This window comes from Genypterus blacodes, unplaced genomic scaffold (genome assembly GCF_046128005.1).
Source record: "Genypterus blacodes isolate CSIRO-AG114 ecotype Tasmania unplaced genomic scaffold, CSIRO-AGI_Gbla_v1 ptg000067l_1, whole genome shotgun sequence".
NCBI classification, from domain to species: Eukaryota; Metazoa; Chordata; class Actinopteri; order Ophidiiformes; family Ophidiidae; genus Genypterus; species Genypterus blacodes.
In genome coordinates, this window is record NW_027466879.1 from 7,604,343 (window position 1) to 7,620,784 (window position 16,442).

A 16,442-nucleotide genomic window follows, 5' to 3' on the forward strand; every position below is an offset into this window, starting at 1 on the left:
AAAGGTGTCCAAATCAGCACAAAATTAGTCAGAAGCCTAATGTCCTATTTTATACAATACAGTGAAGTGATTCAACAGATTATCATACGCAGTAAGACTTTACTTATAATGTCATATGAACGTTTCTTCATTTACCTGTCTGTACCACATCTGCTCCATCCCTGCTGAACCTCTGGACTCTAGTGCTTGTTTGGCGTCATCCTTTCCATGGTAGGCCCCTTCTGTCAGCTTCATCTTGAGCCCTTCAGCCTGCTGAGACTTTGGGTCCTCTCCCTTTATGCTTCCCATTGATTTGGAAGAGGGCTCACAAGGAGAGTCCCTGGATTTGCTTGGGGGCTGCGGCGTCTTTCCGAGGTCTGACTGACTCGGGGCTTTGGAGAGGCTGGGGGGCATCGGGCCCTTTTGTTTCCACTCCTCCTTCATGGATGCTTCTCGATCTTTGAGGCCTCCGTCGCACTTCTTCTCAGCGGCACGGTGCTGTTCAGCCATCTGTCGCTGGCGTTCCTCATACTGTTGCCTATATGCTGGGTTTGTGTTCATCAAGTGGTTATGGTACGCCTGATCAGGATGGTATGCATATGGAGGGACATAGGCATACTGGTTATAGTAGAGAGGTTGCATGTACATGTTAGAACGCTGTTGAATGACTGAGGGTTGCTGTTGCTGTTGCTGTTGTTGCTGCTGGCCAGAGACACTGACATCAGGTTTGCGGTCTTCATGAGGCTCCACCTTGATCTTTTCCTCCACCGGCTCCTGGTCTTCCTCTCTTTTGATTTTCACCTGAACATCCGCAACTGGTGTGCCTGGATTGGGCCCACTGGGACTGGGGTTGACATAATTGGGCGAGTAATAGGTCTCATAGCCGGCATAGTACTGGGAATCTTTGCTGGGTGTTTGGTTTGGAAAGAGGGCTTTTTTGACACTTTCCCTGATGGCCTGTTCCTCTGTCCTGACTTTGACACCCTCCAATTTCCCTTCACCATCTTCACCAGCGTCAGAAATGTCTGAATATGCTGGACTGTTGGTTTTGACCGAGGAGTTGTCAGCACCGTTCTGGTTGGCCATGTGCATTGGTGTGAGAGGCTGAGGCATCCCACTGCCATCTATCCGACTGGCAACACCAATGGATGGGCTGGGGGCATTGTCAGAAAAGCTGTAAATCTTGTCAGCTTCAGCCTTGATACTGGCCAAGCGACTCTGATGAGGGTCTGAAGAACCATTGAGGAGTCCGTCCCCCTTATTCACCTGGTCAGAAGGTTCAGAGTATGGAAGCTTTGCTTCCTCCAGTTTCCCTCCCTTCCCAGGAGGCTTGGGGCTGTCGGCCTCTTTCCCACTATCTTTCTTCTTCTTGTCTTTCTTTTTCTTGTCTTTGGAGCTATTTGAGGCAGGATCTGCAATGGCAGGAGGTTTAGGTTGTGTGCCTTTCATTTGGGGGCTTTTAGGGATTCCTTGTATCATAGGGGTCAGGCCTGGGGAGGAGTTAGGGTTTCCGGGAGAGAAAGAGTACATCTGTTGAGATGTGGTAGTGCCGGGGCCGAGGGGTCGTGGTGACTTAATGTTTTTCTGGGCCATTTTATCAGCTTTTGAGGCACCGCTACCCTTTTTAGACTTGTCATTTCCTCTCTTATCGTCGATGCCATCATTGCTGGCCTCGTCAGTTAGACACGGCCCATCTTCACACCCGTCCATCGGCGTGCCTCCTGTTTCTGGATCTATATCAACAACTTTCTTTTTACTCTGCTTTGAACCAAACTTGCCCGGAGATGGGGAAGGACTTTGGGCATCAAAGTTCCTGCCTTTCGGGGTGACCGAACGTGCTGGGGACAAGCATCCTTTCTGAGAGATGGATGCTCCGTTGCAGTTTCCTGGTTCAGGGTGGAGCGTCGAGTCCTCTCCATATTCGCTGTCTCCATCAAGGTCTAACTTTATGTCGTCATCATTATGGGCACGGGCTTGGTGGTACTTGAGACCATTGATGTGCTTGTACTTCTTGTTGCAGTTGGGGTGCGGGCAGTCAATAAGAACTGGTGAGGGGCAACTGCGGTCGAGGGGAGGCGGAAGTGGCTCAGTCTTTATAGAAGGAATGGGAAGACCTGTTGGCCCCACCCCTCCGTTGTTGGAGTTGGTCCGCATGCGCTTGTTGCCTTTGGTGTCCTCTGAGCTGGAATTGGGTTCCATGTCAGAGGCTGGTTTGGTCTTGCGTTTTCCAGCTGACGAGGGACTGGCCTTGATATCCTCTGCATTGCTGTTGGGCGGAGTGCGGCGCTCTGATGGCGTCTGGCTGCCCCTGCGGCCCTTAGTGTTTGAGGCTGCGCGCGTCTTGTTGTTGTTGGTGCCTTTGCTGTCCGACGAGTTGCTGTTCTCATTGATCGGGGTGTTGCTATTGGGTCTCATTCTTTTACCACGACCGCGCCCGTTCCTCATTTCCAGGTCGCTTGTAGGAGATTCACAAAATCTATAATAACAAAAAACTTGCATGAGCACTAATAGAGCCAAAGTATCATCATCAGACTCATCTACTAATCTGATCTATACCTCTGAGTGACACAACAACAAGTCCGTTGCTGTGCCCTTAACATGTCACAAGTAGACAGTATACCTGTATATCTCTCACAAATCATAACCCACATATATGACTGATTAAACCATTAAAGAAATCAACCTTTTCTGCGTTTCAAACCATTAATAAACAAGCAAATTGTAAAAATGGTTCAGATTTGAAGAATGTGATATTTTGCACACTCTACCAATGCAATCTTATTTTCATTCACTGTCTTAGAAAGATATTAAACATTCAAAATACACAAAGAAAAGCGACAGTATTTTTAAATTAACTACATATAGAAACGATGTAAAAGGTTTCAGCTATTAACACATCAGCTCTGTTACCCAAATATACAGTCATTCAAACACTTGAAATGACAGTTGGGCCTGGTGTCCGTGAACGGTAATGTAATTATGTTCCTTCACAGCGGTGCAGGTTAGCTGCTATCTGTGACAAAGAAAAGCACCGGGCTGCTCTCACTCACAACTTCCTCTACAAGTCTCTCCAAACAATTTCGGTCCCAGCAGGGGATGTGAATACATCCGTAGTCTGACGGGGGCAGAGGAATTTAGACTCATTACTCATTGCAAGCCCAAGTTTATATTCAGTTCCTTGAAAGCTTTTTGAATTATTCATAGTGTGTCTCTAATGTAGTCGTGCTGCAAACTGTAAGACTACCTCGGTGCAAATACAGCCGAACAAACCTCACTTACTGAACATTACTGTGATATACTGTGATACATTAGTCTGATACAGCCTCTCCTTGTTTTCCATTAGCAATGCTTTAATCTTGATTTCTTTCCCCCCCCTTCCTCCAGCATTTAACAGTGCATTCCAGATATAGATTTATCATTGCATTAACATACGATGCAGGTGTTCTTAATCAAATCATTGTGACTGGGCTACAAAACATTTCACACCACCTATATATTTAGCCGTATATACAGGAATTACAAAGACTTAAATCAACTGCACCCATAACAGTAATCTTAGAAATTGCAGCCTTTTGTTATAGAGAACGTTATACAGTGTTGAGGAAAAGCTATTAGTCCAATAATTGGATTTTGCAATCTGGCTTGTTAGAGCAGCTTTCTATTTCCACTACTGCCTCCTGGGACATCAGCCGTTTGCCAATGAGTACTGAGTCCTGTTTCCCCAGGCTTGAGATAAAGTCTAGCATGGAAACGGAAAGTCCAACTGCACACAGACAAGTTTGTATACAGAGATTTGTCTTTTAGCTGTTGCTAATGTAACAAAATAATACATTTCTTTGCATGGGCAGAGTTTGAGTTCAGATACAGCTTCAGCAGATACAATGCATGAATGATTCATAGCAATGATGTGAGTGTACATTGTTTGTCAACTAGTAGCAAGTATATGTAAGTGGCTTAGATTTGACAACAGCAGACAATGCACCAGGAGATGATGTATACTCAAATGTCTCCTTGTCACAGGGGAAACAAAAGTGGAGGAGGGTAATGTTCCTTACCTGGGGGGAGCCCAGTCATGTCGTGTACAGTCCAACAAGGTGCCCACATAGGTCTTGTTTCTCCAGGTAACATTGACCACGAGCATGCCTGTGACAAAAACAAGTTAAGTGTTAATCATTACTTGTGACAAATACACAAAGGGAACTAACCACAACAGAGAATGTTTTACAGAGTGTGATTCATATGCATGTCTCTGCTCAGACAATGTGAGCAGAAAGTATTCTTCCACGTCTTCCGTCTTTGCTTAAAAGGTTGCTGTTACAAGACATCAGTCAAAGATTCCTTTAGTCTTCCTCTTATCAGGTGAAACCACTTCAGGGCATCAGAAGTCTGCATTATTTGTTTTGCTGTGATTTAATAGTAATTTCAATGTGAGGGTATGTCATCTTTATTTAGTTGTGGTCGCTCTTATACAATAATAAACAGTATCCAAGGCCATCTCCAAGCCCACTCCCTGTATATGGTATAGCTGATAAACCTGTGTGTGGATGTGATTGCAGTGACATGCCACATGAGCGTGACACATTACTATGGCCACTCCAAGTCACATGTGCACTGTGCTGTGGAAGCATGCTGAGGCTGAAGAACGATCTCACTGAGGCCAAGTACTGAACATTTACCAAAAGAAATGGAAAGTATTTGCGGATAAATACTTTATGCAGACATCTATCTCACTTTGCGGTTGAGAAATGTACAACCTTTAACAGATTATGGTATTACTCTGATGAAACAAGCCTGGCCATGGCTTAATTACGTCATACTTGTTTGAAGCAACAAACCTCTGCATATAATGAATCCAATGTTAATGGTTCAGATTGATAGACACCAAACGTGCGAGAAGATATCTTTGACTTCACTGGCATTGCAGCGATGTGACTTCAGAAGCTCCGGTGTTAGTATTTGGCGAGTGTGAATTTGGTGTCACTCAGCCCGAGCTCCACTCTCTGACCTGCTCAGAGTGTGACACCTGACCTTACATTTACAGGCTAAAATTAGTTACAGAAGATCACACAACTTTTTATGTGCGTTTCCCCTTAAGATAACAGACACCCTTCCTCTGGTGACAACGTGCGAGACGTCCAAATGTCACAACCAAATACAGGTACTGTTTAAAAGATACTGGAGTTTACTGCAATCAGAACAAATATGTATCTTCAAGCATGCAGCATATATTGCCGTAAAGAGCACTTCATAAATTGCCAGATAGAGACAGATGACTGAACATGTTCAAGCTATGCATGCTAATGTAAAAAGAAATCATGAGCAAAACAGCTTTAGAGGATTAGCACAGAAAACATTCTAAATTTATTGCCCTCTCTCCATCGCTGTCCAATGGTGACCTCAGCTTGCCACTTCAGCACTGCAGAGAAACTGGAGGCTGCAGTGAGCTAACTTATCTAATGGCACAGGAATGCTGGCTGGCAGCTTCCATTCCTCCCAGCATTTTATTAGCTTAGGAAACCTCTCTTGCTTACCCCATTTTCCCTCTCTCCTTCACCCTCACCCTTATTTCCTCTGTTCAATGGTATGGCCATACACAGCTCACAATCTTTCCCCTCCCACACACAAGTCACAGCTCAGACCTCATTTATCTCCTGCTGCCTCTGGTATAAAGCAGTGAGTGTATAAGGTATTTATATACATTTACAGGAACCTGCTGACACTCGGCTCCAAGTATCTTCCCCCCAGCTCGGTGGCCTGAAAACCTTGGCCGAGTAGAGATTGGACTGTGAATATTGTTTGTGTATGTTTAAGGTGGTAACGGAGTGTTTGAGTTCAGGTTTCTGTCGCATTAAAAGAACACAGACCTTTTCTAAAACCCTTGTAACAGCCTCCCCCCCAGCTCTCCAAACACTCTCACACACAAAATGGCTCTGGCAGCTGCTTGTGGCAGGGTATAAATCAAGGGAACGCAAATGAATGACTCGCCTTTCATGTTCCTCGGGATATAGTCTTCCCTGCTTTCTCTCCTCAGGGATTCGTGAATCATAGCATTCACTTTGAAAAATCTGAACTGATATTTCATGTAGCATTGTTTTCTTTGCCAAAATGACATTTTACACATTTCACATTTACAAACTGAATAAAGACAAAATAAAGCAATATTTAATATATAAATATTATATATATAATTAATATTAACATTCAATAATAACCTTTAGTTTTCATGTTGCTGCTATGTTTTCCATATCTGTGCAAAGCACTATGTGAACCTATTATACTGTATAATATATACACACACACACACACTTGATTCGAGCATATTTGACAGCAATTTCAGCTTTGATTCTACTTGCAAACATACCTATTAGCTTGGCACACCTACAATTTTGCAATTACTGTGCTTCTTCCCACAGATTCACTCAAACGAGGAGGATCTGAACCCGTACAAGTTGCGGCAGACATTTTCCTACCAGTCCTAGCTTTGGCTGAGCTATCAAGGACTTTCCCAGTCTCGCTCTGAGTTAATTCCAGGATTGATTTGGCTTTGAATCAGTCCCTGTTGGGACAAAGATCCCAATATGAGATTCTTAGGTTCTCTTTATTAGGCATAGGAGATTATGTAAATTATAGACTTATGGCCTAATTATGGAATTGGCCAGAAAAATATACTTTTAAATGATTAATAGATAGAAGACTGCTGTCTTTAAGTGCACACTTAAATGTTTTCACTTTATATTTGTATAAAACCTGTGATTTATTTCCTCAGTCAGGAAAGCTGTGTGAGACAGCCGTTAGCTTCACTTATTTAAGAGTTAGGCGATTTTTACTACTTAGCTTTGCAGTGCAGTTAAATATATACCTGTGAGTAAAACACTTTGGTAAATCCATAATTATAATTCATCCAGTGTGATGTTCCGGATCACCAAAATAACATCAAATGTTTTGTGTCATTTTGTTTTTTTGAGTGCTAAGTTATACACAACAGTCAGTAGTGTACTTGTTACAGCAACCTTGACTAACAAATGTCTCTTGAGAGGTGGTTGGAGTGGTTTTCACTTTATCATACAGTACATTCTTTGCTCTATCCTTGGAATCTTTAAAATTCCTTCTGCAGATTCCAGGCATGCTGTCAAGTACTGTCTTCCTAGGAGTGGCTTCCTCCTGACCACCCACTCCTGCTGTAGCCAGGAAACACTCTAGTTATGTCAGAGAAGTCCTTGGGTTCTAGGTGACCTCAGGTCTGCACCTCCTCAAGATGATTTTTCTCAATTCTACAACTGTTTGGACTGGACTGGGGTTTTATAAGTGCTTTTCATTCTAAATTGTGGTCAGTAGAGTTATTTTTGTTGAATATTTTTTACTGTAGAAAGCATTTGACATGACAATGAGCATGCAGTTAAGAGACATTTGAGATTGTTTTTTAAACACAGAGAGGGGGAGAAAAGAAAAAGAAAAAGAATATATTAATGAGACCTAGGAAATGTGATACACGTGTGGACTAGATGCATAAGGAAGCGAAACAACGGTCAGCAGGGTTAAAGTTAATTTGTAAAGACATCTCAAGAGCATTCAGAGGAATTAGGTGCTGGGAGTGGTGCCACAACAATAAATGGAAACTAGCTGTCTGCAGCCCTTCATGTTTAATGATTTGTAACTATAAAGCAAGCACAAATTATGCCTTCAGCATCTATATTCTGCAGATGGCCAGGCCAGTTGTCACATGATATCACACATTATGTTTCTGACTGGATGCCACCATGAAGCATATTATAATTCTTTTTAGTGTGTGAAAAAGGTTTTCTTTGCCGACACTCATGAAGTAGCAAAAGCTCTTTAATTTAATTTCCAAGCTTAGTAAACACATTTCAGTCATTTTCTGCTCATTGAATACTTGCAGAGGAAATGAATGTGTAGTTGACAGCACAGTTCATTGGTACAATCAGCTCTACGTTCCTCTGTAACAAATCCATATGCTCAGTGGAAGACACACTTTCATCATCTGAAATGATCTCAAGGATTCAGGACTAAGATGTCAATGTCAAGTCTGTCTAAGTTTAGACAACCAAGGACAAAACAAGCCAGACAGCTTCCCTGATGGCAGAAAACAATTTCCATTTATCAGAAACTGAGATGTGTTTCAATACACAACAACTTGTTTACACACAGGGGGGTTACATATCTCTTTTTGTAAGCTGGTGTCTTTCTAGAGAAGAGACAAGCTGGAGGTCAAAGACCAAAAAATAAAAAGTTGCTCTTGGAATTTGCAGTTCATTGGGGATTTGTTGGCCCAGGGCGGGATGGCGAGGGATGAAGGGAAGGCTTGGAGTGGTGATTTGGAGCGAACCCTTCTCCCTGCGCCCTGCCCCCCTTTGTACCAGTCTTATTAGGGTCAGTCAGGACAGCTAAGTGAAGCCTACATTAATGAGAGGAATTGGGCTGTAATTTCACCTCTCGTTTCCTTTCAATGCTGTCAAACAACAAATGCCCCTCCTTCTACGGCATCAAACTTTGTCTAATTGTATGGGATTACTTAATTAAAAACAATGGTGGTGGTGGTGTGTGTGTGTGTGTGTGTGTGGTGGGGGCTGCCTCTCCCTCTCCCTCTCCCCCTCCCCCTGAACACATTTCATTAGGTTGCAATGGGGCCAGAATATCAGGTCCTCGGCTGCTGGTAAAGTCTGTGAGGACCACGGGTTCACTGATTGACCTCTGCTCTGCTTAAATGAAACAGGACTGCAGTGAGGTTAATGGCATTTTCACTGGCTGCCCTTGTCAAAATGCCTTTGTTATATTTGAAACTGGGTCATCACTGTGACATTATGGCAAGTCACACACATATTAAATCAATGGGTTCTGTTTGCCTGTGACTTTGTGTGAGAGATCTCCTGGGCAAAATGTTTTATAAACATAAGCAAATCGCGGCACATTAAGCCACCGACGATGATCACTTATCATATCGCTGCTTATTATACATTAAAATACAAATGTAAATATTGACAAGGTGTGTAAAGCCTTTGGATCAAGCTAGAGAATTCTCTTTGTTGCATTATGAATGCTCAACAAAAAAGAGACTCACCCAGGTTCCATGCAGACAGAAAAGTGAGCCTAATGAGTACAATGGTGTCAGTATTCATTACAAAAAGAAGATGAAGGATATCTGGGTGCTGCCATGAACAATAACCGTAATGTTGATATATGGAGCATTTGTGCATTTAGGTGTGTGAGAATTGTTCTGACAGTTCATTTAAAAAACGCTTTTCAGCTCTCCTATGCATAAAATGAAGCCGCTTGTCCGCTTATGTCAGTTATGTCCTGAGAGGGATTTAATATCAGCACCTGGACAGACAGAAACTTATAACAGATTTCAAAAGTAATTAATTGCAGTGGAGGAAAAGGGGATTAAGTATTTTGATAGGGGGAAAAAAAAATCGATCTGGCTCAATAGCATCCAAAAATGTATTTAAGTAATAATAAAATCTAAAAAGCATCGGTCAAAGCAAAGTTGTATTGAGTTGTATTAACGGAATAGACAACGCAGGAAAGAAAGTAAAATGTAATAAATGAGCCAGACCTCCTCTAAGTGGCAGAGGAAATTGCTACAGATGACTACAAGATGAAACAAGAAAGTCCGTTTCCCCTTTATCGGGGATTTTGGAACATTCCAGAGAGCGAGAGCACTGTCTGAGAATTCCAGGCTGCATTCTGGTTCATAAGAGGTGAAAGTCACTCTCACTGACAAGAATAACAGCCTGTGAGAAGGTCAATTTCCTCATACCACTGAGAGGCAAAGGAAAGGAGCATTAGTATGCTTTCCACACCGCCGCAGAATTATCAGCCGCATGCAGTGCTTTCTCCCTTCACAAAAAGGAGAAGAATATATCCATGTTTTCTCTAGATTAGGTCACACGCCACCACCGTGTGTGTACGAGTCCGAAAAGACACACACGTGACATCTCTACAAGGTGTAAATGAATTTGTGACACTAAAATACTTTGCGGACTTTACCTCCATGTCAACTGGGCAAATCGACCGTCTACTAACAAACCAGTCTTTGCTTGAATGAGATTAATTAACAGGTTTGCTGAAGGCAAGTTAACTCAAGCTGCTGCTGACGGGTTTATAATCAACATGATACATTTTGACAACCACTGGCAAAACCCTTGAGTTGCTCCAGGCGTATGATTTATTTAATAAGGCTATTTAATCGCATAAAAATACAATTTGTCTTCCAATAAGAATAGGCTCAAAGACTTTCATTTGTGAAATCACTTCGGCATGGTCTTCATAATATTACCCAATAACACATTTTTGAGTCAGAAGACATGCCGGCACTCTCTTGAAATGTCATATTTTCAAGTACTAACACTCGCCACACTTTGAGGGATTACAACAGCATGAGTGAGAATTGGCACGGAGTCCAAAACCATTTATTACCCTAACACTCTCAAAGGTGTTTGATTATATCAAGGAACAATTGTGAAAACTTTGCTAAGTTTTGATTCTTACCAAAGTCAGACAGAAAGTCGATAATCTCAACCCAGTGTGATTCTGCAGGACTTCATTTAAATGAAATAATGTATCAAGAAACATCCAGTCTCCTTATACACACAGATATAGTGGAAGAATGGCTTGAAAGGATGGAAAAATAATATTACTGGTAAGAAAGTGGCAAATGATAGAGGATGTGCGAGAGAGGAAGAAGATGAATTGCCTGTGCTCTTTTTCGTTGTCTTTTCAATATGCCCTCTACTGCTAATAGAAGTTTTTTTTTTTTTATGATTGATTTTTCACTCCATCTTCTTCTTGTTCACTGGCCTAGCAAAGAGCTACCGGCCCCAGACAATGCTCACTCTCACTTCAAGGACATTTTCTAAAAAAGTGAGCAGCCATCACCTCGCCTTTGTAAAAACATTTCAATGAGGCCACTGACAGTTGGTTTTCAAAAGAGCAGGGGGAAGCCTCGCTGGCAAGTGAGCTCCAGAGGCAAGTGAGCTCACATACAATATTCCCCAACTCAACTGACAGGATTGGGGGGGAAGAGAGCAAAAGGAGATGTCTATGCAATGTTTATACAGGGATAACCGCTTCACACTGACCTCTGTTTCAATTAGATGCCAAAGAACTTTTAACTCCTGTGCTAAAGCCAGCGCTCGCAGTGCTACAATGATGTAATGTGTGTTGCATAAATAATCCACGAGGCAAACATTTCTCACAAACAGCCTGTATTATTTATCCATTAGAGAGCTTAAGAACCTGTGGGACCTGCTTGGGGAATCGCCTGCTGTGTACAATACATTGCTCTCTGTGTGTGTGTGTGTGTGTGTGTGTGTGTGTGTGTGAGACGGGGGGCACTGGCAATGAGCTGCTGTGTTTGGCCAAAGGGGCCCCTTCTGTGTTCCCTCTACCCCGGTGCAGGAGCCAGGGCTTTCTGGGCTGTGTTTCAACAGCAATAAACTTCTCCAGCATTTCAGGCATGACATTTGGAGGTATCAGCACGCTAAGCCTGGGAGGGGTTGGCCCGTTGCTCTGCCGACAAGACCCTGGGAGCTGCCACTGCGTTGTCTGCACTGAGGGGATTTGTGTCAGTGTGGGCCTTAAAATACCACATGCCCCCTTCCATGTCCAAGCTTCACTCGTCCCCAGAGAGACTGAACGATACTGACTCTCACTTTCTCTCTCACCTCAGTTTGTCCCTGTTCTCCCACACAGGGCGTACTGCACATGCCAGAGGATTCATATGCAAAATATGGAGCAGAACTGAAAAGGACATAAATACAGTAGAAGTTTATTTTTACGCCCCTGGGATGCAAATTTCAACCAAATCATATAATTTTTACGAGAAATTCTCACAAAGATGAATATAAAAAGGTGGTCACTCCTTTGAGGCAATCCCAGAGAGCAGTGGAGCGGCAGAGAGGCCTTCCGGAGTAGAGACACACAAAATGTCTTGTGGCAAACGAGCAACACCTTCGCAAGTGGTACAGAACAGAAGAGAGATGACATTCTTGCATTAACAAAAAATAATGCGTGGATAATCAAGCCGTGGTCGAGTAATACCGTCTGGCACGGCGCGGCAGTAAGGGGACACTGGCTGCACCTGGCCCTGGTGCAGGTTTTTAGATGCTCAATAAAATCAATGAGCTTCTAGAGCTCATAAAACAAGCACGCCCCTGCTTTGATGGTGCGGTTAAGATGCCGTGGGCTAATAATACACAAAGTGGCTTCTGAAGTGGCTCAGGCAACGCAACGTCTCAGACGGTTGGGTCAGGACCAAAATATAATATTGCAATTATGTTAATGACTATATCATATCTTGTACATCATGCCCGTAATGTCCTGAAGATCCCGTTCCTTTGCATGATGGGATAATATCACCAGAGTCTTATCTACATGATGACAAGCACGGGAACACGTGGCCACAACTTCTCTTTCTTGTTCCAACGCATCAGTGACTCATGACAAACCGTTACTTTTTATTAACAATGGGTGTCACCCCTCCTCTTCCATATGGCCATGACACACGTTGTGATGCTTGAACAGAATCTGGGGAAAGTTGAACAAATGAATACTTTGTTCACGTGCCGCCTTCCCGTGGATCCCTCTAAGCTCCCACTTCCCAGTTCAGAGGTCAAACTTTCAGGTCAGATTCAGGTGCTCAGGGTCAGAAAAGGATTTCAGAAAGGTTTTGTGCCATTGTTTTTCATCCTTCAACCATTACAATATTCCATAGAGGCACTGTGTAATATGTAATGTTGTTATGGACTGTGTAATAAATTGTTGCTGAAGTCTAATTGTATTATAGCCCTAACCCATAATTTAACAAAGCTCTTAATACTCATCGCCAGCTTCCAAGGTAGCTTTTGAATTGTTACATTCTGATCTAGCTTTACCTTTAAATCACACCTATAATTTAACCTGTTTTGTTTGAACCATAATGTACACAATATGTAACAGCTTATGCAAAGCTAACTTGAATAAGTCAGTGTAGACAAATGTAGCAAAACCCCATCACACTAAAACACCTACACACAGCGCGACACTGAGCAAGTAGGGACCCAACGAGTCCCAACACCAGTCTAATGAAAACACTGCATACAAATGAATGGCTGATTTTTTTGCAAACAAAGTGCAATTTGCATTGTTCATGAGGCTCAGTGTCTATCAGAGGAAAACACCTATTTCTTCTTTTTTTTAAGGAATGGTTCATTTTAAACCAATTAGCAGCCAGTGTTGTTTCCTTCTCTGGTAACACACATTTCACCGTAGTTTACACTAAATGAGGTGTATGAAAGTTCATTCAGAGTGCACAAAGAGAAAACGAGTGAGAAGAGAGAACACACTGCTAATTACCTAACAAAAGTCTTTGTGCTGCACATCCTATTTTTACAATCCAATTTCCATCCAAATTATTGATCTTTCTCTTCTATTTTTACTCATTTTATCAGTTTAACACCAGAAAATAACCATACATATGTTCAGCAACTCAAGATATGTATGCCCCTCTATAACTCCTGCTGTTACTTTGCCCGATTCAACTAAAGAATGTTGCTCCAGCTGTGCTCAATATCCAAAGGATAGAAAACACACTTGGCATAGTGAACCAAGATTACCGTTAGCTACCACCAAAGGTGTCACTTCTGTGATCACATTTTGTTAGGTGTTGCTTGCTTCCTCCTCATCTGTTTCTTTCTCTTGGCACTCACTGAGTCGGGTGAGGTTCAGACAATTACTGGGAGCCTGTTGTTCATTTACTCCCACAAGGCCGAAAGGCGGAGGTGATGAAGCAGCTGTTGTTTGGCATGCTAAATGAAACGCACACACACAGTGCATGCCTAAACAGCTCTGTATGAGACTTGTCATGCAGGGAAGTGGGGGATTGTTCGACTTCACTGCTAATCAGGACAGTACTGCTATGGCTTTAGGGTCTCTGTTGCTCTTCCCTGCCTGGCTTTGCCTTGATTTCCTTATTTGATTTCCATTTGTTCAGTTGCCCCACAAAGAAACAAGTCTGTTTTCATGCCTCCTGTGGGAAAAGCAGCAGAATGCCAGTGCTGTTTTTCATTTTAAAACTAGCTGATGGGTTGTTGTGGGCCTATATATCTTTGTGTTGTTTCATGTACTGAACAACACTGAATACTATGGAGAATTATGACAAATCACTCCAGCAGTCCAGCAGATATTCCATTATCTTATAAACACAAAGGATTTCAGGTACAGCACCCACTAAAATACTAAACGGACATGTTTTTTACACGATAAACAAGCTGTCATATCATCAAAACGTAGAAAAAGTCAAACATGACTCGAATGTATATCACTAGAAAAACATGGAACAGACAATTGAGAGGCACCAGATCCGCCTTTCTGGGAGACAAAAACAGGCTTCAAAGAGAAGGAGGGGGGTTTCTGGCTTCTGGAAACCCAACTGGTGTCTACATTTCTGATGGTACTAAAAAGCTGTGGGCTACACCACAGAGATGAGTGACTCCCCCATGTACAGCTCTTGAAACCAATGGCCCGCTCCATCAGCTTCCTCCCACTGGGCTCGATAGAATCAGAATCAAATGAAAACACAGCTCAATCAGACCAAAAACACTACCTCTCCCAGCCAAAATAGCAGCTTCCAGAGTAAGTGCAGGCAAAGGACAGACTTGGCTTGGGAAAGGGAAGGGGGCAGGGTGAGAGGGAGAGTCAATCTCTCTATGGGAGGCAGAGAAAGAGGGAGCACAAACATAGTACTGGTGTTGGCTCTGAGCCATGTTTGTGTCAGTAACAGAAGTAGCCTTGTCTATCTCCCCCTGCCTTTGCACTCATGCTCGCCCAGTTTGCTTGGAAACAGAGTCAAGGGGTGACTGGCTGGATGCTTGGTAACAGAAAAGAGCTGCAATTGAGAGAAGGACAGGGGTGAATCAGACACAGAGCAGGACTGGAGCAAAAATCGAAAAAGGCAGAGGAGATTTATAAAAAAAAAGCCCTAGTCAATAGCAGGAACTGTGCTTTGGGAATGTTGATGAGGTAGAGACCTGTTTTCTATTCAGTTCCTCCAAGTGGACCAGCAAGCAGCACTGTGGATATGTGGGCGATTTGTACTCAGCATGCCTGCAGAGCGATTGAGCACGGGCTGCTTTGAAGATTATCTGTTTGTGTTATTTCATATGCATGACAGGAATACGAGAATAGTTATTCAAACCCAGCAAAAACCTGATCCTAGGGTTACGTCTTTAAATTAAATAAGCTGAACGGGGGTTCGCTCAAATACAGGAATCGTAAAAAAACGTCTAAGATTTCAGTCGGACTACACTGCAGGAGAGGAGCCGACCTTATTCCCAAATGGCAGTCTGGAAAAAAGTGCTTTGTATTGTGAGGCATGTTGTTGTTGAGTGCAGATATCTCTGTGCAAAAAACCTCCCGCCTGTCTCCATCTGAGCAAGAAAAATAGAATCAAGGCCACCTAAGAACTGCCTGCCAACAGCTATTCTTGTTGGCAATATCATACTGGGTATATGCTGTAAAAGAAAGCATTTGGACAGCAAGCACTTCGCAGCAGACTGGGCATATCCAATTACATTCAAACAGGAGAATTTGCATAGAAAATGAGAGCAAGGTCTGTATGTACCCACCATCTTATCAGTAAAATAAACAGTGCCTCTTTCGTGCCTTACTGCAACCACTCTGAATGTGTACAAGAAAAACAACTCGATCCATTAATAACTGACTGAATCCAGGCAATCCAGGTGCAGAAACATTTGTTTCACAGGAAGAAGAAGAAGCATTAAACAACGACACATCAATGTTGTCTTAAAATACTTCTCTTACCGTCTTCAGTTTCCTGCCACACGATGCCTTCAAGATTCACACTGGTACCGGGCTCACACGGGCCCAAGCACTCAGGCTCGGTGGCCAGGGCCACATCAGATGTGTTCACCGCCACCGAGCGTGTTCGCACCATTATCTGCTCGCATGGTGAGGCAATCTCGCTGTTGCCCACTGTAGCCAGGAGGTGGAGAGGAGGAGGAGCTGGCGTAGAGACGGGAGACTCCATCTGAAAGGAAAAAAAAGTAAGGATTGAGAAAGACACACACAGACTGTATAAACATACATAGAGCAGATGTTAGATACAGAGAATGGATGCCACAATGAGGGGAAGTGCTGAGCGCATGGAAGACATCCTGGAATGCCAACAGCTCCTTAAGTAACTGCAGCTTACGCCTGCTTTTATCAATGTTCACGTGATGCAGCAGTTATTGTGGGGGGTTTCTGTATCTTTTCTATGGGTAGTTTATATTCATACATTTCTGATAATTTCTATTTTTTCCAATAAGCAAGTCTTACACATTGGACTAAGTTGTGAGACTAAGTTGAATCCTGACTAGACTTTTAATGGGTACCATTTTAACAGTTTGGTCAAGTCCAAACCAAAATAGCAGAATTTTCCAGGTGATTAGCAGTCAGGAAAACTACTT

The 16,442-nt window shown here is 42.9% G+C and overlaps 1 protein-coding gene across 2 annotated transcripts in view; it reads right to left on the reverse strand.

Annotated features, from left to right (window-relative positions):
- Nucleotides 1-16,442, reverse strand: part of znf609b (zinc finger protein 609b) — a 57,081-nt gene that overhangs the window by 3,965 nt on the left and 36,674 nt on the right. For both annotated transcript variants that reach the window (XM_076155651.1, XM_076155650.1), the window contains exons 3-5: nucleotides 15,796-16,021; nucleotides 4,035-4,122; nucleotides 136-2,455 (exon numbers count right to left, since the gene is read on the reverse strand). In XM_076155651.1, the coding sequence (XP_076011766.1) occupies nucleotides 136-2,455; nucleotides 4,035-4,122; nucleotides 15,796-16,021 (2,634 nt within the window). The remainder of the gene's footprint in view (nucleotides 1-135; nucleotides 2,456-4,034; nucleotides 4,123-15,795; nucleotides 16,022-16,442) is intronic.